The sequence below is a fragment of the Streptopelia decaocto genome (assembly GCF_964273445.1).
Source record: "Streptopelia decaocto genome assembly, chromosome: 22".
Lineage (NCBI taxonomy): Eukaryota > Metazoa > Chordata > Aves > Columbiformes > Columbidae > Streptopelia > Streptopelia decaocto.
The window spans coordinates 2,263,376-2,284,461 of NC_138677.1; the positions used below are offsets into that span (position 1 = coordinate 2,263,376).

At 50.3% G+C, this 21,086-nt stretch overlaps 1 protein-coding gene across 2 annotated transcripts in view; it reads right to left on the reverse strand.

The window, feature by feature from the left end:
• Nucleotides 1-515: 515 nt before the first annotated feature.
• NSF (N-ethylmaleimide sensitive factor, vesicle fusing ATPase) overlaps nt 516-21,086 on the reverse strand; it is a 91,823-nt gene continuing 71,252 nt past the window's right edge. The window contains exons 18-21 of one of the 2 annotated variants that reach the window (XM_082071130.1): nt 11,893-12,027; nt 11,017-11,130; nt 2,561-2,616; nt 516-1,983 (exon numbers count right to left, since the gene is read on the reverse strand). In XM_082071130.1, the coding sequence (XP_081927256.1) occupies nt 1,965-1,983; nt 2,561-2,616; nt 11,017-11,130; nt 11,893-12,027 (324 nt within the window). In that variant the 3' untranslated portion in view covers nt 516-1,964. Of the gene's footprint in view, nt 2,183-2,560; nt 2,617-11,016; nt 11,131-11,892; nt 12,028-21,086 lie in introns of both variants that reach the window. The other variant, XM_082071131.1, reaches the window with a different exon arrangement.

The window sequence follows — 21,086 nt, forward strand, 5'->3', positions numbered from 1 at the left end:
GGAGCTGGAGAAGAGAAGCTGAGAGGGATCTGCTCAATGGGATCAATATCTCAGGGTGGGTGTCAGAGGATGGACCAGACTCTGTTCAGTGGTGCCCAACGCCAGGGTGAGGGGCAACGGGCACAGACTGAAACACAGGAGGCTCCATCTGAACACAAGGAGAAACTTCTTTCCTTTGCGGTGCCAGAGCCTGGCCCAGGCTGCCCAGAGCGGGTGTGGAGTCTCCTTCTCTGAGACATTCAAACCCCCTGGGATCCTGTGTGATCTGCTCTGTGACCCTGCGTGAGCAGGTGGGGCTGGGGATCTACAGGGATCCTGCAGCCCAACCAGCCTGGGATCCTGTGAAGATGAGCCCTGGTGAACCCATCCAGGCCAAGGGTCCATTCGATCCATCCCTGCTCAGGTACAACCTGAACACCCCTCTGGCCACCAGCAGCCCAGGAACAGCTTTGCCACCATCACCCCACACACCCACCCCTGCCCCACCGGCACCAAAGACACAGACGTCTCCCAGATCATCACAAGTAGTTGTGCTTTTTATTGTATCCATTGAATGTGCAATTAAACCAGATATTTATTCATCAATATAGTCCTGGACAAAGACACAATAAGGTTTACATCATTCGCTCTGAAATATAAGTTAAAGTCTGCTGCTGTCACTAGGACTGGCAGAGGAAAGAAAGGAACAAATAAATCCACAAGATAGTACACGAAATGAGAGGGAATAATAACCACTGGGACTCGTAACGTCATCACAACACAACAGCACTGCCAAAGGAAAAGAAACCAGAGCGCAGCGACCGAACGCTCCGTGCGCGCTGAGGACGGCGCCGTCCCCGCGGGCCGAGCGGCCGCGGCAGCGGGAGCACCGCGCCGGCGCCAGCTGCTGCCCCGGCCAGCGTGCCGGCTCTGGTTTAGGAAGCTACACTGACTAAGAGCTCATAAATGGCTTTGATCTCACGCCCCACCAAACTGAGGTATGTTCCGCGAACCTTATTAAACGTGTGGAGCCAAAGAGCCAGCGGGGAGCAGCCTCATGCAGCCGTCAGCAGCATCTCACTGACGTGAGACGTGTCCTGGGGAGGGACCACGTAGCAAAGTTGGATACATTCCTTTATTTCTGTGCAAAAACATGGCAACGCGCACCTCGTGCATCGGCAGAGCTCGCCTTCCTCTCTGTCTCTAAGGAGGAATTTCAACCTTTGGTGACACAGCAGAAAAATGGGATATAACGAGGCTGGTTCACACCAAAGCTGCTCACAAAGAGCTTCCAGGCTGCAACCAGCATCTCTGGAACTGCTGCTGATTGAACAACAAGCTTTGATGCCTTAAATACTGGATTTGGAAGTTTCTGATCAACACCCTTCCCGTCCCTAACGCCACCAGGCGGTCGCTCTCATGGGGCCATGAAACACCTGGGGAAACATGAGCACAGGTGTGAGCATCCAGGAGGTTCTGGAGCTCAGTTATGGTGGGCGCTGGTTTTCGGCTATGGGCCCGGCTCAGCGCTCAGGGAGGCCGAGGATGGCACAGCAAGGAAGTGTTCGTCACATCAGGAGAAGAGAGCAGGACTTTAACACAGCTTCACCACAGACTGTCAGGTTTTATTGGAAATCAGGGTTGTTTCTCCTATCGTAGCAGCTGGGTGCTGGACACAAGTGAGCGTGAGCTTCGAAACTTACAGGACATTTCCCCCATGCGAAAATCAAAAGCGAACGCGGCCTGGCCTGCACAGAGACAGAAGCACGGTGTTCTAGAAGACACTTCCACACGACATCAGTATATTAAAGACGAAGAATAAAGATACTGTATTGCACTAAACATGCAGATTCCACGTTGGGCTCCTGGAACCAGGGGAGTGTTTCACTTTGTCCAGTGTGTTGAAGACAGAAGGGTGAAGATCCCAGTGGATATTCTCCAGGTTGGTCACTTTTCCAGCTGTTGATCCTGCGCTTCGTCCACCTTCAGTCTAGGGTAGGAACTCTTGCAAAAGAAGCCAAATCCATCAAGAAAACATGCACATGGATAAAAGCATCAAGCACACACTGGAACCCACTCGCATGGAGCCAGGACAGATCCTGCTGTGAGTTTCCCCAGCACAGATTCTGCCCTACATGTAATACAAAGTCATTTTCTAGGAGATGCCACTGTCAAGACCGGGCTCAACTACTCCCTGTGATACCTACAGGGAAAAGAGCAGGACATGCTTCTCTCAGACAGGAGACATACAAGAGATCAAAGTTCCAGATTTGAGATAGACAGCTGGATTTTATCTCTAGCAGAGTCTCTTCTAATTTACTTCAGTTTAAGTGGTCCAATGTCTCATTTAAATGTTAAAGTCACAGGTAAACTGAAAAAGCAGAGAATTCAGGCATGCAGGTTCTCAAGAAGCCATCAGGACCTCCCCCCTCCCAAAACAAGCTGTAAGAACTGTTCTGTAAATACAGGAGAGGCCGACGACGAGATCAGATCCGCTACCCTGCAGCTTCCCCTCCAAGACACGCTCATTTCTAAGTGGAGAAGAGAATTTTAAACCGTGCTTTAAAATAAAAGTACTTACGTTCCTTCTTCCCTCAGAAGAGCCAGGAATTTTTTCACCCGATACTCAGGATCCATCTAAACACCAAACAAAACAGATCTCCATCAGTGCCACACGACCTTCCAAGGAGCTCAACAGGGGAATGAGGCCACAAAGACACCTGGAGATATGGGTGTGTGTGTGTGTGTGTGTGTGTGTGTGTGTGTGTTCACTGCCCGAGCATCGGCCTGGCCAGAGACCAGCCTGGAACAGACTGCAGATGTCCTCAAAGGTGGTTTTCCTCTGTCCAACTCACCCCTTACAGCTCCAGCAGCCCGGGAGGAGCTGCACCTGGTGGGATCACACACAAGAGAAAGGGGAATCACAGCACGAGGTGTCCAGAACTCCCACTACCAACTTGTGTTGTGGCTCCGTCAGGCAGCAACACCCCCAGACCAGCCCTGACTCTCCCCAGCACTGGGATGGAGATGACAGGGACGCGGGAGGAAGGACACAGACTCAGGCCACCAGCAGAAGACACTTGGTGTGACTGCATCAGTACTTCGTGCTGATGCACAAGCTGGTTGACCCTCCCTAATGTGAAAGACCCCAAGCAAATTGCCGTCACAACACCAAGACACAGCAAGTCAGGACCATGAACATCGGAAAATTGGATACTGTTGATTCTCAGAGTACCTTTGTGTTGTATTTTCTTATCCTTGAGAAAAGGAGGCTGAGAAGAGACATTATCACTGTCTACAATTATCTGAAATGAGGTTGGAGGCTGTTGGTCTCTTCTCCGAAGTAACAAGCGCCAGGAGCAGAGGAAACGGCCTCAAGTTGCGCCAGGGGAGGTTGAGGTTGGATCTGGGAACAATTTCTTCCCCAAAGAGCTGTGGGGCATTGGAACAGGCTGCCCAGGGCAGTGCTGGAGTCACCATCCCTGGAGGGTTGGACAGACGGACATGAGGTTCTCAGGACATGGGGCAGTGCCAGGGGTGGGTTATGGTTGGACTCGATGATTTTGAGGTGCTTTACCAAACAAAATGATTCTATGATTCTATTACAACAATTCATTTGGCCTAGAAACTCCATCTTCTTTCTGTAATCTCCATCAACACGTTGTACCTTTAACACGCTGCTGAAAAGACAGTGGGTTCATTCTGCAAACGTTCTGTAAATGTTGCTCTGAAGCCGGCTGGTTGTGGGATCCCCAGCTCTACCACCCACTTGGTAAGAAACAGGCAAGTGCTGTACTAAGGCATAAAACTGGGGCTTGTCCTTGGAGGGGAGGCAAAAGTTCAGCCTATGCTCCCCCCAGAGGGGCAGAACAAGGGCTCTTGAACTCCTCTACCATGTTTTATATTCCTAAAGGAAAATTTCCATCAGTTCCACATGTGAGGAAGCCACCTATTTACAACCATGACCGCTGCAATGGAGGGCAGAAGAAACGTCTTCAAAAGCAGCTTAGAAGAAAATGAATCCTAAAACAACAACAGTATCAGCAGTGACACATGCAGGGAAGAAACAGATCATGAGAACTTCTGCTTTGTGCTAAGAAAAGCCTGAAAATGTATAACTCCCTATCACTTTGAAATATGTCAGCGAGGCAAATACCTCAATACCAACTACTGCGCTATTTTTAGACCAGAAAAATAAGTTCATTGAAACCGGATGATTTAAAGGAACTTACTGAGGATCTCTGAGCTTCTCACTTTGGTTTTCAACACGCACAGGAATACAGGTCACGCTCCGGAGCCCGGGAGACACCACCCAGCGCAGTGTTGGGAATGCCTGACGCGGAGGTGCTGAGGGACTCCTGTGCCACATAACGGGTGACCACAAGGACAGTGTCTACAGCACCCCGCTGGGCTAAATCTTCTCCACAGTCTTTCCCAGTCAACACTCAGATACACAGGAAAAGCGGAGCTGTCAGTATGTTCTCCCCTTTCTATGTGTAGATGTGGTACATAGAGATATGGGTGAGCGGTGGACTTGGGTTAAGAGTTGGACTCAATGATCTTAAAGGTCTTTTCCAACATAAATGATTCCATGATTCTACGTTTCTATCAGAAAGGTTGAAGAAAACTGGAAGAGGAGGGCCACACGCCCCCAACACCAACCGCTTGGGAGTCCCTTTCCCCGGGGAAGCCACAGGTGTCACCCACACTAAGAGTAAGGACGTGACTCTCACCCGGCCAAGGGTCTCACATCCTCCCCATCCAAAGGTCTCTGGTCTGACCTGGGGGCTGATCCTGCCTGAACAGGTTGGACTAGATGGCATCTTGAGGTGCATTCTGACCTCATTCATCCCACAGGCCTATGACAGCCCAACCACCTCTCTTCCTTTATTTCTGGATGTTTCCAGAATGGCCGGTACTTGATGAAGGTGTGACCACCCAAACAAAGCATCGTTTACTGGCAAGAACACATTAAATACCTGGGACAGCACAACAGACCAAAAACTGGTTTAACCGCTGGGCTGAAGGGTCATGATCCACGACGTGAAGCCCAGTTGGAGGCCAATCACCAGCACTACGTGCCAACGGGAGCCAGTATCGTTTAACCTCTTCATTAACAGGATTTGGGGACAGAGGACACCCTCGGCACATTTGCAGGTGACACAGAATTGGGACGTGTGTTTCACGCTCTTGATGATGGTGCCGTCATTCAGAGAGACCTTGGCTGGATGGAGATACAGACCGACACGAGTCTCACGTAGTTCAACAAAGGGAAATGCAAAGTCCTGCAGCTCGGCAGGAACAAGCCCAGGCACCAGTATTGGGGGACAACTGGCTGGAAAGGAACCGTGCAGAAAAGGACCTGAGGGTCCTGGAGGACAAGCTGAAGGTGGAGCACCAATGAATGGGCCCTTGCAGCCAAGATGGCCAACAGAACCCTGGGCTAAGTAAGGAGGAACGTTGGTACCACACGGTGGGAGATGATCCTCCCGCTGTTCTGAGCGCTGGTGACACCACACCTGGAGGACAGTGTCCAGCTCAGGGTGCCCCAGTAAAAGAGAGACAGGGACACGAGGATGGAGCCAGGCTCTTCTCAGTGACAACCAGGGACAGGACAAGGGGCAATGGGTGCAAACTGGAACACAAAAGGTTCCACTTAAAGATGAGAAGGAACTTCTTTGTGGTGAGGGTGGCAGAGCCTGGCCCAGGCTGCCCAGGGGGGTTGTGGAGTCTCCTTCTCTGCAGACATTCCAACCCGCCTGGACACCTTCCTGTGTCACCTCATCTGGGTGTTCCTGCTCCATGGGGGGTTGCACTGGATGAGCTTTCCAGGTCCCTTCCAACCCCTGACATTCTGGGATTCTGTGACAGATCAGAGAGAGTCAGCAAAGGGTCACAAGGATGATGAAGGGTCTTGAGCATCTGTGACACAAAGAGAGGCTGCTTGGTCTGGACTAGAGGATCTGGGCCTGGGGAGGGAAGGGTGAATCTCATCAATGTGTATAAATACCTGATGGGAGTAAAGAAGAGAGAGATACTTGCAAGTGGTGCCCATGGACAGGGCAGGAGGCCACAGGCACAAACTGAAATGTAGCTCCACATAAACAGAAGAGAAAGCTTTTCATCGCGAGGGTGGTCACACACTGTTAGGGACTGCCCGTGAAGGTTATGGAGTCACCAATCTTGTAGTTATTCAAGACCCAACTGGACATGCCCCTGAGCTCTAGTTGATTGTGCAAGGGGTTGCACAGAAAAAGACCAAAAAAATGCTATGGGTGCAATGAGCAGAGTGGATCTGTTCAGTACCTTCCTGCTCTCTGTGACATTCACCCAAAGAGAAGGAGGTCACAGTCTACCCTACAGAACCAGAGACCACCTGCACGGTGAGCTAGATGAAGCGCTCGATCACAGCAAGTCCTGGCCAGGAGGTTCAAAAGTGGCTGAAACGCCAACCTCAAGTTACCCAGACAGACGAAACAAGCCCAGGAACCAGAGCTGCCAAGGCCGAGCTTAAGCAAAAAGCATCACTAGTGTACACACTCTCAACAAGCTCCAGACAACCCATAGAAGAAAGGGATTGGAGGAAAAGAACAAAATTCATTTCATCTTTGCTCCTGAGTAGAAAAACGCTTCTGAGGGGGATCCCTGGCCTTCTCAAATAAGACACACGACATTTTTGTAGATACTGGCAATAAAGACGTCTGCTCCTCAAAGGACTTCTTCAGGAGTTACTCAAGCGGCAGCCCACCAAGTCCTCAGATTTGACTTCTCTGTGGTCCAAACTCACAGACAGATGCTCCAAGAGAGAGCTGGGAAATGAAGGGCCGAGATGTGGACCCTGCTGGCAACAGTTCAAACCCCAAACTTCACCCATTCCTGTCCGAGCTGGAAAGCAGTGGCTCCCATCCAATGCTGGTGTTGAAGAGGGTGGTGAGATGTCTGTAATCATCTACATACATGCTTTCTGAAGGTCTGAGTTGGACTAGATGACATCCTGAGGTCCTTTCCAACAAGAAGGATTCTGTGAGTCTAACACCTTAAGGATTCTGCGAATCAAGCAAACCAGTGAAAGGCAGGTTGATGGTCAGAGGAACCACAGCTCCCTCCTTACATACCCACGCTGTGCAGAATCACTGCTGAGGCCCAAAGGCACAATCTGCACAAGTATATCAAACGGTTGTGCTGCTGAGCACACCGATACCAACAGGCTGTTACATGAAACAGCAAGTCAAAGGTCAAGCCGCTTTTCACAAAGGCCACAAAACCAAGCAGTTTACTCAGTAAAGAATCTTTCACATCTCAGATTGACCCAAGGAGCACTGAGATGGAGCGAAGTGTGACTTCTGGCCATCGACAGAAAGTCACCAAGAACAGCCAAAGGGCCTGGCTCATTCTAAGATCACTGACCTCCCTGATCAAGAGTATTACCTGCCCGTAAAGATGGTTCTGTTGTCAGGAACTTGGCGAGACCTTAGAAACCCACGGAAAATTCATCACAAGCAGGAAATAACATCAAAGGACCAATCAGATAGATCTGCTAAAAAAAACAACAAGATTGATATATATGAACAAATCTCTTCCTTTCATTCCTAGAAAATTTGTACTAATGCAACAAGCCAAAATTCAAACGTGCCAAGGCCAGTGTGGTGTTTCCCAGATCAAAGGTGCTGCCTCCTCACCCCATTTTACTCGGACGTGAGAAAGTGGCCACGGTAAAACACTTGGTCCATAATCTGTACTGACACGGTCTCTACAGACTCTTTGGGAACAGCATCTACCTGCAGACACACCATCTTGTCCAAAAGACGACAGCAGGAAGCCGAAAGGCAACGAAGAGGCAAATTTGATCAAATAGACAGCTGTTCCTTTCTAGGTGATGCAGTGTCCCCTAAACTAAAGTAAAACTTTAGTGACTTCATTTATCTTCAGTCCAGAGAAGAGGAGATGCTCCTGTACAACGTGCATGGCCCGTAGCACAGCGCTCCTGTAAACCTGGCAGCAAATCCTCTTAGTATGTCCAGATACAGTGTTCGGTTTAAAATAGCACAGTTATGTGATGACCTTTCAAAAGAAGTTTGTGTGCAAGTTAAAATGCATTACAAACAACTTAAATTAAGTTTTATTTACGCTAAACAGAAGTTACCAAACCGGGAAATACTGGAGGTGCAAAAAGGGGTTTTCTGGAAAGCTGCCTGGCTCATTCAGGTTCCAATGCCAGACCCTGCGCTCTGGAGTGTGGCCAGTGAGGTCCAAGAGCAACAGAATGAGCCGAGGGGACCAGCCCTCAGCGATGGAAAAAGGCGGCTCATGTCCCCAGCGGCACCCGATAGTGCTGAGAGGTGACCCAGGAGCTGCAGCTCAAAACTAAACTTCTCTGGACTCAGGTGGCAAGTTGTGAGTGCGTCCATGTATCAACGGCAAGAACAAAACATCACACCAGGACACCCAGCGTATACGAGATGACCGGAGTACGTGACACTAAATATGAGGAGTTCGGCATTAAAGAGGCACAGGAATAGCAAAAATAAGTTTGAGGGGAAATTAAGCTGCTAAAAAGTGTGGGTTTGCAAGGCTCGTAAACAAGGCAACACAGTGACCCGAGACAGCAGAGCAAGGCACAGGTTCACGGTTCTCCGAGAAGGAATTTCGACACTGCGAGACTGGTTCAGCAAGACTTGAGCCTGAAACAGACTGAAAGTCATTCAAACAGCTTCAGAATACCTATGTCTAGCATATATTGGCTTTACTAGTCTAATAAAACAAAGAACACAGTTATGATGCAGTGACGGCAGAGAAAGACACTCGGTGTACGCTTTCTGCAAATAATTCACTATGGGATCTAATCAGCAGCTGAGTTTGAGAGATTTCATTCATCACTTGGAATTTTTAAGGGATTTCGGATTCAAATATCTTTCTAAAAAGCTGTGGTACAGCTTGGTGAAAGAAGAAACTAGTCTTGGACTTGTCATTTGGTGCAATTCTGCTTTCCTGTAAAAGCCAAACCAGTTGTCTCTGTGGCCTTTCGACGCACTCAGATACGAGTGTTCTCCTATTTAGTGAGAGCCTTTATCGCCCTCCTGTATTTATAGCAGTTCAGCAGATGGAGTCACGTAAACACCCCAGACCTTTTGAGGCAGAACTTCTTCATATTTAGCTGCCATCTGCTATTACGCAATCACCTGAATTGAGGGTAATAACATAAGTCACCTTGAGACCAACACAGAGCGGCAAAGGTGGATCATCGATCATTTACACTGGCGGTCGCAGCCCTTCATGTCTCATTTCTTCAAGTTGTCAGGAACGGCACAAAGTCACATTTCTGTCTTCTCTCAGCCTTATCGGCCACTGACTCACCTACAAAACGGCACTGGGGAGGCCAAACCACCAATCCTGGGGCAGTTCTGGGCCCCTCACGCCAACAAAACCCTTGAGGTGCTGGAGCGAGTGGAGAGAAGGGAACGGAGCTGGTGAGGTGCTGGAGCACAAGTGTGATGGGAGCGGCTGAGGGAGCTGGGGGGTTCAGCTGGAGAACAGGAGCTGAGGGGAGACCTTCTGATCTCTGAACTGCCTGAAAGGAGCTTGGAGCCAGGGGGGTCGGGCTCAGCTCCCCAGGAACAAGCGCCAGGAGCAGAGGAAACGGCCTCAAGTTGCGCCAGGGGAGGTTGAGGTTGGATCTGGGAACAATTTCTTCCCCAAAGGGCTGTGGGGCATTGGAACAGGCTGCCCAGGGCAGTGCTGGAGTCCCCATCCCTGGAGGGTTGGACAGAGATGACGTTCTCAGGACATGGGGCAGTGCTAGATTTAGGTTATGGTTGGACTCCATGATCTTGAGGGTCTCTTTTGACCAAAATGATTCTGTGATTCTATGAAAATGGTTGGTCTGATTAAAATAAAGAAAATGCACAAGACCGTTTACCTGCCCGCGCAGGGTGATGCTGGGAACAAGGCTGGGTCAAGCATTTGCACCCACGCTCCAGATTCAGAGCTGCCTATAATTTACACAACCTTCACCTTCAGCTTTGAGAAGAACCAACATTTAAGGTCAAAGCAGCAAAAGCAAACGTCCTGTGTCAGAAGCAGGAATCCATTGTCAAGGCTCAGGGACCCGCTCTGCAGCAGCGCCAGGCCGTCCCTGCAGGCCTGCACCCCCGAAATACATTTAATACATGTGAGCAATGACTTACCGACTTGCCTGTAGGTATGGAATTAAAAGGCAAGGAAGAAGAGGAAAAAGTAATCTAGATAAATGACTTTATTCCCTGAGGTGACATCCAGTCAGAGCACATCCTCGGCGCTGTGCAAGTTTTAACAGAATCGCGAACAGCAAACAGAGGGATACATGACTTATATGCTGCTAAACCACATGCCTCTTAGCTTATGCTCAGCCTCTCCGGGAAGATCTAAGGACGGTTCACTCAGCTGCACTAAATCCATTTGATGTGCAAAGCGAGTGGGAGCGCGGGGGGGAGCAGCCGGGCGCTGGGATGTCAGGGGGGGATTAGGGCCGCACGCTACGGCCCCGCTCGGGCGGCAGACGCTGCGGAGCACGAGCCGACGCAGCTCGCAGGGGCGGCTGCAGGGGAGGGGAGCAGCCGCATATTTCTACCCTCTGCAATTATGTTCTTTAAAGTGCTGAAAGTGGAAAATGAAGAGAAGAGCAGCTGAACAGCCTGACAGATTTATCTTCTTCAGGGAAAGGGCACATACACCTGCCCAGGCACCTTTTTTTTAAATAAATCCTAAGTGATTGCTATCTGCAACCTTAACATGCCGGGGGTAGAGAAGAGATTTCGCATTTCATGAAGGGTAAGTGAATCCAATCCCTCTGGTTGCCAGACGCCTGGTCCGAGCAGCCCACGGGCGCCGTGGGTTTTAAAGGTCCCTCTGCAGACCAAGACCCGGCGATGTCTTTGCTCAGAAAATCTCGTCTCACCGTAGCTCCTTTCTCAATTAAACCCATTCAAAGGCTCCCAGAAGTGAGAACCTCTCGGACTGTTCTACCTACCCCCGTCCTTCCTGGACCAGAAACATTCTTACCTGTAATGACATTTCTATCAGCATCAGCAGCTTCTTGATGCCAATCCAGACGGGCTTCCCTTTGACATTCTGTGCGATCGTGCTGCGCTCCTTGTCTTTGAAGTTACCCAGGAGCTGAAGGGGGAAAAGAGTCAGAACTAAATCAACAACAGGAGGTTGGCAGTAGGAACAGTGCTATCTAGCTCAGGGAAATAGGAATGAGAAGCCAGAAAGCGTTTTCTAGCTTAGAAAGAAAATCTGTTGCAATATAACTAGACAAGGCAAGATTATTTTATTCCATCATGGTTCTTGCCATAACATCTCTAATGGAACAGTCAGTGATTCACTTTTATCATCTGTTCCAGGTTTTCTCCAGATCAAAGTTTAGGAGGAACACAGCGGCTCAAGCCACAAGAAGTTCTCAAAATTGCTGTGTCTTTCAGGCTTTGGTGAAATTATCATTGTAAGTTCGCACAAAAGATTTGCCTGTGAAGTTTATTTTAACAGCCTTCAATACCCATTACAATTTCCACTATGGCGCAGAATAAGAAGCCATTAAGGGCACAAATTTCTGAAGAACCTGTCATCTCTTCAGCACCAAACGCCTTCATTTGATGCCGTTCCAACCGGAACCCTCCAGGCACATCCACTTTAAGCATCCCAATTATATTCATTACTCACTTCCATGCCCTGGGAATCTTTCAATCCACTCCACAAACTTTTTCCCTAGACCTACCAGTCTTTAATTTATTGTATGAAAAAGTAATCCGGAGAAGCCTTAGAACTGTTATGTTATGACACTTAAGTGGGACGGTGTTCCCAAACACAGAGCTACTGCAAAATCCCTATTCCCAGCAAATTTTGAGCTTGTTTTCTCAGACTTGAACTTCGTGTCACCTCCAGAGCCTCCATGAGCTGCTCCCCTGTCGCGATGTTGGGCACGTGGATCGTGGTGCTGAAGGCGTTCAGCATTTCCATCTCCTGCAGGACGTCTTTGCGGCTGGTGGTCCCGATGATGAGGAGCTTGCGGCCCTGTCCACACAACAGAATAAGCGTCAGGAGAGGGAAAACGAGAGAGGAACCAGCCTTGGGAAGCTTCGGCTAGCTACAAATGAAAAATGGTAAATGGCTGTGTAAAAATACAGCTGAAATTAATAGGATTAAATATCTCAGTAATAGAAGTCGTTAAAAATCAGCCACACAAAACTGTTCAAGCTGTGCTCATCAGCATTGATACCACGATCCGTCCTTTACTTGTGTTTTAGAGTCCTCAGCTACAAAAGGCTACAAACTCATGGAAATATGAGAAGTTGTGGCCCCAAAGAAACAAATAAACGCAATCCCTTTGTCTCATGAGCGAGTGTGAGCTTTGGAACAGGACCTGTATTGCCCATGGCATCTCAAGCGCTGGGTCCATCCTTCAGCCGGGCTCTCCATTAGGAAAATACAATCCAGTTACAAATACTGACATATTAATGTTATCAGTACATTACAGACATCAGTAAACATGTCATCTTGCTGGTACTGGTGATAAGCATTTATATTAAATCCATAGTTTTTGTTTCACTCAATACGATTTTGGCACGGAAAGAGAAATGCCTTTTTGTGAATGTCAGATTAAGTCAGATTAACGCCCCAAAATTACGGTACACGGATACACCCACACTCCCAGCTCTCCCACCTCACCTTTCCTTCCAAATTCAGCATTATGAACAGCTGAGGCCTCATTAAATTGAAAAGCACGAGCAAAGCAAAAGCTGAATTCCAGATGGGGGAGTTTAGGAGCCCTGTGGGTACAGTGAATTCTCTGCCACTGCACAGACAGCACCGATGGTCCCACCGCTCACACCTGACAGAGCTGCCTGTAAATCCCACCTCCCACAGCCGGTGCGGTTGTACAAGAGACAGTCGCACGTCCGGCAGCCCCTGATCTCAAACCCGCAGCAACCGCAGGAACCGGTTTATCAATAACAGAGCAACGAACGGGAAACATCCACCGCCAACAAATCAGCTTCTGCTCATCCATCTTGCAGGTGCCATCTCAATGCTATTCAAATTTTACCACGCAGGGTTCAGACACTGATAAACGTTGGCTGATGGATGGAGCTTTTGGGATTCTCAGCCGTGATCGGTCCCTTTTCCAGCTCAGAACACGGGGAACTGACCAAGCGTCCTCCTGACCTGCCGGACCGTCCAGCCATTCGCACTGTTCAACACAAAACTGTTCATCATGGTCACAAAAAACCCAAAACCTCTCCCCACAGAGCAGCCAGAATTAATTTCCTACGTGCTTCGCATTCTTTTGGCAAAGGATAAAAACCTATTCAAACTTAACACATCTTGGATGAAGACGATGCATCTTGGCAGCGTTTGTCTGGTTTTCCTCGAGTGCCGTTGTGTTCACTGGTTTGTTGTGTTTGGTGACACAAGGATGACAAGGAGAAAGCACCAGAAGTGGTAACAAACTCAAGTTTTTAGCCCAAACGAGCAGAAGGATGCGATGGTTGGAACCAGAGGTTCCAAGGCCTGGGCTGTGAACCATCGTCTGCAGCTCTGGAGGCACCAAAATCACCAGCTCAGCCACCGCTTCAGAGGGTGAATCCTCAGAAACTGGGAAATTCAATGGGGAAAAGCAGCCAAATTCTGGACTGACAGCAGAAATCACAGAATCACAGGATGGTTTGGGTTGAAGGGACCTTCAGAGCCCACCCAGTGCCCCCCCTGCCATGAGCAGGGACATCTTCACCAGCTCAGGGTGCTCAGACCCCGTCCAGCCTGGCCTGGGATGTCTCCAGGGATGGTTCAGCCACCACCTCTCTGGCCAACCTGGGCCAGGCTCTCACCACCCTCAGGGACAACAATTCCTTCCTCATGTCCAGCCTGAATCTCCCTCCTTTACTTTCAAACCATCACCCCTTGTCCTATCACAACAGGCCCTGCTCAAAAGTCTGTCCCCATCTTTCTTCTCGGCCCTGTTTAAGCCCTGTTTATTATTGTATGTAACTCTGGAAATGCAGAATGCAGCTTGGGTAAGGGATTGTGTTAATAAGTTTCCCTGTGAATTTGAAGCATTTTAGGGGAAAAAAAAAGCTCAGCTACAGCCAGCAAGGCAGAATCTGTTCCCAAAATACAGCGAACAGCATGTGCAGCAGATAAATCACCATGGAGGGAATAACGACTTGCAGAGAAGCTGTGTGAAGGTCACCAATGTGGCCAAGAGGCCAATGGGACCTGGGGTGTGTGAGGAAGAGTGTGAGCAGCAGGTCAGGGAGGGGAATCCTCCCCCTCTGCTCTGCGCTGGGGAGGCCACATCTGCACAACGGGGGCCAGCGCTGGGCTCCCCAGTTTGAGAAGGACAAGGAACCACTGCAGAGAGTCCAGGGAGGGACACAAAGATGCTGAGGGCTCTGGAGCATCTTTGTGATGGGGAGACACTGAGAGAGCTGGGGCTGTGGAGCTGGAGAAGAGAAGCTGAGAGGGATCTGCTCAATGGATCAATATCTCAGGGTGGGTGTCGGAAGATGGACCAGACTCTGTTCAGTGGTGCCCAACGCCAGGGTGAGGGGCAACGGGCACAGACTAAAACACAGGAGGCTCCATCTGAACACGAGGAGAAACTTCTTTCCTATAGAACCCCAATCATTCTGTTATTCTGTGATGCGACCTGAGCAGCTTCTGCATTGGTGAATCCATGCTTGATTATAACAAGTTTGGGATTTCATCAGAGACAAAAACATCTTGCCAGGAGAGGATTATTAACAAGCAGCACAGAAATGTCATTAGTGTGTTTTACCTCCCGTAACTTCAGGTGCCCACGTACAATCTCATTCTCTGCATTTCCTTCTCAGTTAACGGAGCCCGGATGATTCAAACCTCCCCCCAGAAAAGCCGCCCACGCTCTGGACTCATACAGCAAACATTTCCTAAACGCCCGGCTCGCTTGTAGAAAACCAACCCGCCAACAGCCACGTTTAGTCAGATAAATCCCAAACCTGCTGTAAATCAGGCCAGCGGGCCATCACCACACACACGAAAATGACTGTAAATGACTTATTGCTGTTTAGGAAAGCCACAGGAATTGGGCATTGCGGTGAGCTCTGTGACAACGCCAGCTCGACACCAAACCTTCCTCAACAGGGAAACACTCGAACAGTTTTAGAATGGGAAAGGATTAAAAGTTCTTGTTCTACTGTACAAATCCGGGGTGCTCTGTAAGAGCTCGTCATTTCACACACAACATGAAATACATCACCCAGCTGGAGAAATCAGAGGAAAGGAATAGGGATGGTCAGAAATCCAGAATAAATTCGCTAAACAGACTCTTGGTAATGGGCAGATCCCTCTCAGCTTCTCCAGCTCCACAGCCCCAGCTCTCTCAGTGTCTCCCCATCACAAAGATGCTCCAGAGCCCTCAGCATCTTTGTGTCCCTCCCTGGACTCTCTGCAGTGGTTCCTTGTCCTTCTCAGACTGGGGAGCCCAGCACTGGCCCCCGTTGTGCAGATGTGGCCTCCCCAGGGCAGAGCAGAGGGGGAGGATTCCCCTCCCTGACCTGCTGCTCACACTCTTCCTCACACACCCCAGGTCCCATTGGCCTCTTGGCCACACGGGCACATTGGTGACTCACAATCATGAAATCACAGATGGTGTAGAGGAAATGAGGGGGGAATAATTGCTGTTTCTCAAGATAAAAACTAGGGAGCACTGCACAAAATTATCAACCATTGGTGTGGCAGAATGCAAACCCCCCTCTCTCCCCCTCCCTCCTTCGATATGGAAGGAGTAGACACATCTCCTCTCTCTGCTGCTTGAGGCCGACAGCTTCTTCTGTTTGACCCCAGAGCCCCCGGCCAGGGCCGTTAACAGAGAGGAGAAGGGAGCACAGAGGCGCCAGGGAGCCGCTGGGCGCCCACGGCCAGTGTGGGGGTGTTTGGAAGCTTCGGGGGCACCCACAGCCAGTGTGGGGGTGCAGAGAAGCTTCTGGAACGCCCACAGTCAGGTCTGATCAGGCTATAAAACGGGATTCTCGCCGAGGTTCCGCCCCTTGTGCGGATCTCTGGGAGTTCCGAGCTGAGCCGCTGCGGCCAGGAGCCGCTTCCCCCGGGACGGAGACTCCGCTGGCCTCGCGCCACGGGGTGAGGAGATGAACCCCGCAGGACTGCGAGTGTAGCTGCTTTCCGTGCACATCTGCACATGTATTTATACTTTCTGTGCACATCTGCACATGTATTTATACTTTCTGTGCACATCTGCACGTGTATTTATACTTTCCGTGCACATTTGCACGCGTACTTTCCGTGCTCAATACGAGCACGTGTGTAAATTTACCCTCATAGAATCCTGAGTGTATTTTCCTCCCGTGCTTCCACATAAGCACGTGTAATGTTCCGTGCACATTTGCACGTGGATTTCTCCTCGCAGGATTGCGAGTGTATTATAAATTTGCCCTCGCAGAATCACGAGTGTGCACTTTCTGTGCTCAATATGAGTACGTGTATCCCTTTAAAATAACCCCACACCGTGTTCATGCAGTGTGGACTCTGCCCGGACTCAGGGCCGGCTCCGGCACTGTTTTGGTGAAGCCACGTGCATGCTCACTGTGGACCTCCTGTTGTATTAGTTGCTGCCCGTTAATGATTTCCTCAACTGATACCCGAACCTGTATTCAAGTCACTTTGGAGTGCTAAAACCCTGTTTTTCACCGGTTTAATAAAAGTTGTTTTGGACCCTGCTGTCCCTTAAACTAACCTCAGGGGGCCTCCGTGACAATCGGTTTTAAACTAAGAAAGGGCGTTTGTTTTCGCCACAAGGAACAGCAAAAGCTGACTGCGGTTCAAAAGCAGCAGGCCGGGTCCAGAGAGGTCGGATCCACCAGCAATTTTCGGGTTTCCCGTTAGGATCCGCGCTCAGGACCTGAACAGTCGAGGACCGAACGGCTGAAAACCCCGCAGAACAGGCGGCGACTCCGCAAAGCGGCGCTGAATGTTTTTCAACAGCTCCACCCAAAACACACGGATCTTTATTCCCTGTTTTCTTCAAAAGAAAAGATGCGCTTCAACTTGCCACCTTTAAACCTGACCCGCTGGAAAGCCAGTTACCATAAAACAAGCCTGATCCTTGCTGTATCAATTACTAAATGAAGTGTCAGGAGCCCCTCATACTCTTCAAGGTTTCAGGCAACTTGCTTAGCAAACGGGTGGAAAAGGTACGAGTCAGAAATGTTTTGCCCCGGGCGTCAGCACAAAAGCACGAAAAGCCATCGAGTCAAATCCGACAACACAAACCCACCGGGTTTGTTCTTGCTGGTGTGAGATGTCCTGCTAACGTGTCCCCGTTTCCAGAAATATTCCCATTTTTCATCCCTGATTTCTACAGTGGTCACCACAAAGGCCACGTGTTCAGTCTGTAGATGAGGAATCAAGCTCAGCTTCTGAAAATCAGCCACAACATGAGTAACTACCAGGCGAGGAAGATCTTGGCTTTTCAACAGCTAAAGATCATTTGGCGTGTGACTCGTTACCGGGGATTTACAGAATCAGATATTCCCAGAATGTCAGGGGTTGGAAGGGACCTGGAAAGCTCATCCAGTGCAATCCCCCCATGGAGCAGGAACACCCAGATGAGGTTACACAGGAAGGTGTCCAGGCGGGTTGGAATGTCTGCACAGAAGGAGACTCCACAACCCCCCTGGGCAGCCTGGGCCAGGCTCTGCCACCCTCACCACCAACAAGTTGCTTCTCACATTTAAGTGGAACCTCCTGTGTTCCAGTTTGCCCCCATTGCCCCTTGTCCTGTCACTGGTTGTCACCAGAAGAGCCTGGCTCCATCCTCCTGACACTCCCCCTTTCCATCTTGATCCCCAGGAATGAGTCCCCCCTCAGTCTCCTCTTGTCCAGCTCCAGAGCCCCAGCTCCCTCAGCCTTTCCTCACCCGGGAGATGCTCCACTCCCTGCAGCATCTTGGTGGCTGCGCTGGACTCTCTGCAGCAGTTCCCTGTCCTGCTGGAACTGAGGGGCCACAGCTGGACACAAGATTCCAGGTGTGGTCTCCCCAGGGCAGAGCAGAGGGGCAGGAGAACCTCTCTGACCTACTGACCACCCCCTTCTAACCCACCCCAGGTCCCATTGGCTTCCTGGCCACAAGGGCCCAGTGCTGGCTCATGCTCACCCTGCTGTCCCCAGGACCCCCAGCTCCCTTTCCCCTACGCTGCTCTCTAACAGGTCATTCCCCAACTTACACTGGAACCTGGGGTTGTTCCTGCCCAGATTCAAGACTTGCCCTTGTTCTATTTCATTACATTTTCCCTGCCAGCTCTCCAGCCTGTCCAGGTCTCTGATGGCAGCACAGCTTCCAGTGTCACCACTCCTCCCAGCTTGGTGTCATCAGCAAACCTGCTGACAGTCACTCTATTCCCTCATCCAAATCATTGATGAATATATTGAATAACACCGGCCCCAGCACTGCCCCTGAGGCACTGCACTGGATACAGGATCAACTGGACTCTGCCCCATTGACCACCACTCTCTGGCTTACTCCCAGTTCTTCCACCAGAGATCAGACACAGACACATCACTCAAACCTGGATTCATCCAGCTGGGTTTTAGGCAATAAAATCGCCCCAGTTTGGAGCCCAAGGTCCCCCTAATGACAGGGACAGCAGTGGAGGTGCAGCTCTCACCCCATCGCCTTCTACAAGTGGCCTAACCCCACATTTCACCTCTCCACTAATACATTTTAATCTGAATAAAGGACACAATCATGATGGGATTCAAAGAGCAAAAGAGGAAATAGTTTTAAACTACGTTTTCAAGCGTGATGAGATTGATTTTTCTAGCACAGTATTCACTTCCTAATGGGCGCCATGTTATTGCATTGACTACTGAAGAGAAACTGGAACATAAAAGAATTAAATAGGCTCTGCTACAAGCAAATGGAGTCTCAACATGTCAGAGGAGGCTCAAAGTACAGAATTTCAGTGAATCTAACCAGCCCTATGCAAGGGGAGAAGAGGGAAGCTGGAACTATGCGATAACCGAGCATTGGTGGACACCAAAGTCCACTCAGCTTCGGACCCACATACATTTTTGGGGTATCAACAATTCCTCCCATATAATGGGAGAAAACGCAGTTCCCCAGGTTTACAAGTCTAAACATAACATCACTGTTGATGGGAGTCGCTGCCAATTCACACCGAGCCACGCGGAATCAGCACGGCACCTGGGATTATCCCAAACAACATTATTCCCTTTCTCCCCACCGTCAACTTCTCAAAAATCGGCAAAATCCCGGAGGGGAAAGGGGTCGGGGGCCTCTGGTGCAGCCCAAGGGCACCCCGAGAGCACCTCGCTAAGCCCGACACCCCGCGCCGCCAAGCGGGACGTCCAGCCCAGCGCTGGATGCTCCGTGGGCCCCGAGCCGACTGCCGGCTTTTCAGGGGAGCAGCGGGAAGCACATGTGAACCGGGCGGGAGCGGCGCCGGCCCCGTGTGACTCTGCATGTAGATGAAGCAGCTTCGGCTCTCGGAGCCGCCGCCGCCGAGTTCTCAGCGAAGCCGCTTTTCTGCCGCCGGGCTCCCCGCTGCGACGGCCCTTTCAGGATTTCCATCCCCCAACAAGTCTCTTCTCCCGCACAACACAGGGAAACTTGATTGGAATAAAGACCCAAGAGAACATGGTTTATTCTCTTTCTCTCCAATTTTTTTTTTTTAAAAAGCTTTTTAATTGGTTTTAAAAAAGACGCTAAACAAAACGCAGCGCGTTTTCAGTCTTCTTGAACGAGCAGTAATAGACACCACTGTTTAAGCATTGCGGAGTGTGAGCTGTGACCGGGAATTTAAAGCAAACTCAGGAATGTTTCTCGTTTCTTTACAGTCTAATGTGTCTACTCTCAAAACTTCTGCACGGCACAAACAACCCAGAAAACCAGAAGTTTCAGGTGTTTGCCCTTTGCACACCCTGGTAAAGCCATACAGGGAGAGGGGAGTCTGGGGAGCATCGTTCATACACCAATTCAGAGATACATACACCTCGATGCATAATTAATAAGATTTCAGCCCAGAAACGCTCCTCTTGCACGCGCAGCCTGCAGTGATTGTACATTGAAGCCACTTGCAAATTAAGAACATTCTGCGAGCGATGTGACGACACCGGGTGAATACAAAATCTGGGCCAGGACGGGAGCGGTGGAGCCACTTCCTTGTTCCCAGTTTTCAGCTTTTTAAACCAACTCTGTGCTTCAGGCACCTCAGAGCAGGAAAACGGTGAAGACCCGGATTGCTCCGCGGCCTCAGCTGGAGCATTCACTGTGTGCAGGGCTGGGGACACGGGATAAAGGAGATAAAGCTACTGGGGAGTGCCCAGAGGAGGCTATGAAGTTGGTGAGTGATTTGGAGGGGAAGCCGTATGAGGAGCGGCTGGAGTCCCTGGGTTTGTTCAGCTGGAGCAGAGCAGACTGAGGGCAGAGCTCATGGGCTGCAGGTTCAGCAGGAGCAGGAGGGGCATGGTGAGCTCTGCTCTGTGACAGTGACAGAACCCAGGGCAAGTGTAGAGTCTTGAATCTGGGCAGGAACAACCCCAGGTTCCAGTATAAGTTGGGGAACGAGCTGTTGGAGAGCAGCGTAGGGAAAGGGACCTGGGGGTCCTGGGGACAGCAGGGTGACCATGAGCCAGCACTGGGCCCTTGTGGCCAGGAAGCCAATGGGACCTGGGGTGGGTTAGAAGGGGGTGGTCAGTAGGTCAGAGAGGTTCTCCTGCCCCTCTGCTCTGCCCTGGGGAGACCACACCTGGAATCTTGTGTCCAGTTGTGGCCCCTCAGTTCCAGCAGGACAGGGAACTGCTGGAGAGAGTCCAGCGCAGCCACCAAGATGCTGCAGGGAGTGGAGCATCTCCCGTGTGAGGAAAGGCTGAGGGAGCTGGGGCTCTGGAGCTGGACAAGAGGAGACTGAGGGGGGACTCATTGCTGGGGATCAATATGGAAAGGGGGAGTGTCAGGAGGATGGAGCCAGGCTCTTCTGGTGACAACCAGTGACAGGACAAGGGGCAATGGGTGCAAACTGGAACACAGGAGGTTCCATTTAGAGATGAGAAGCAACTTG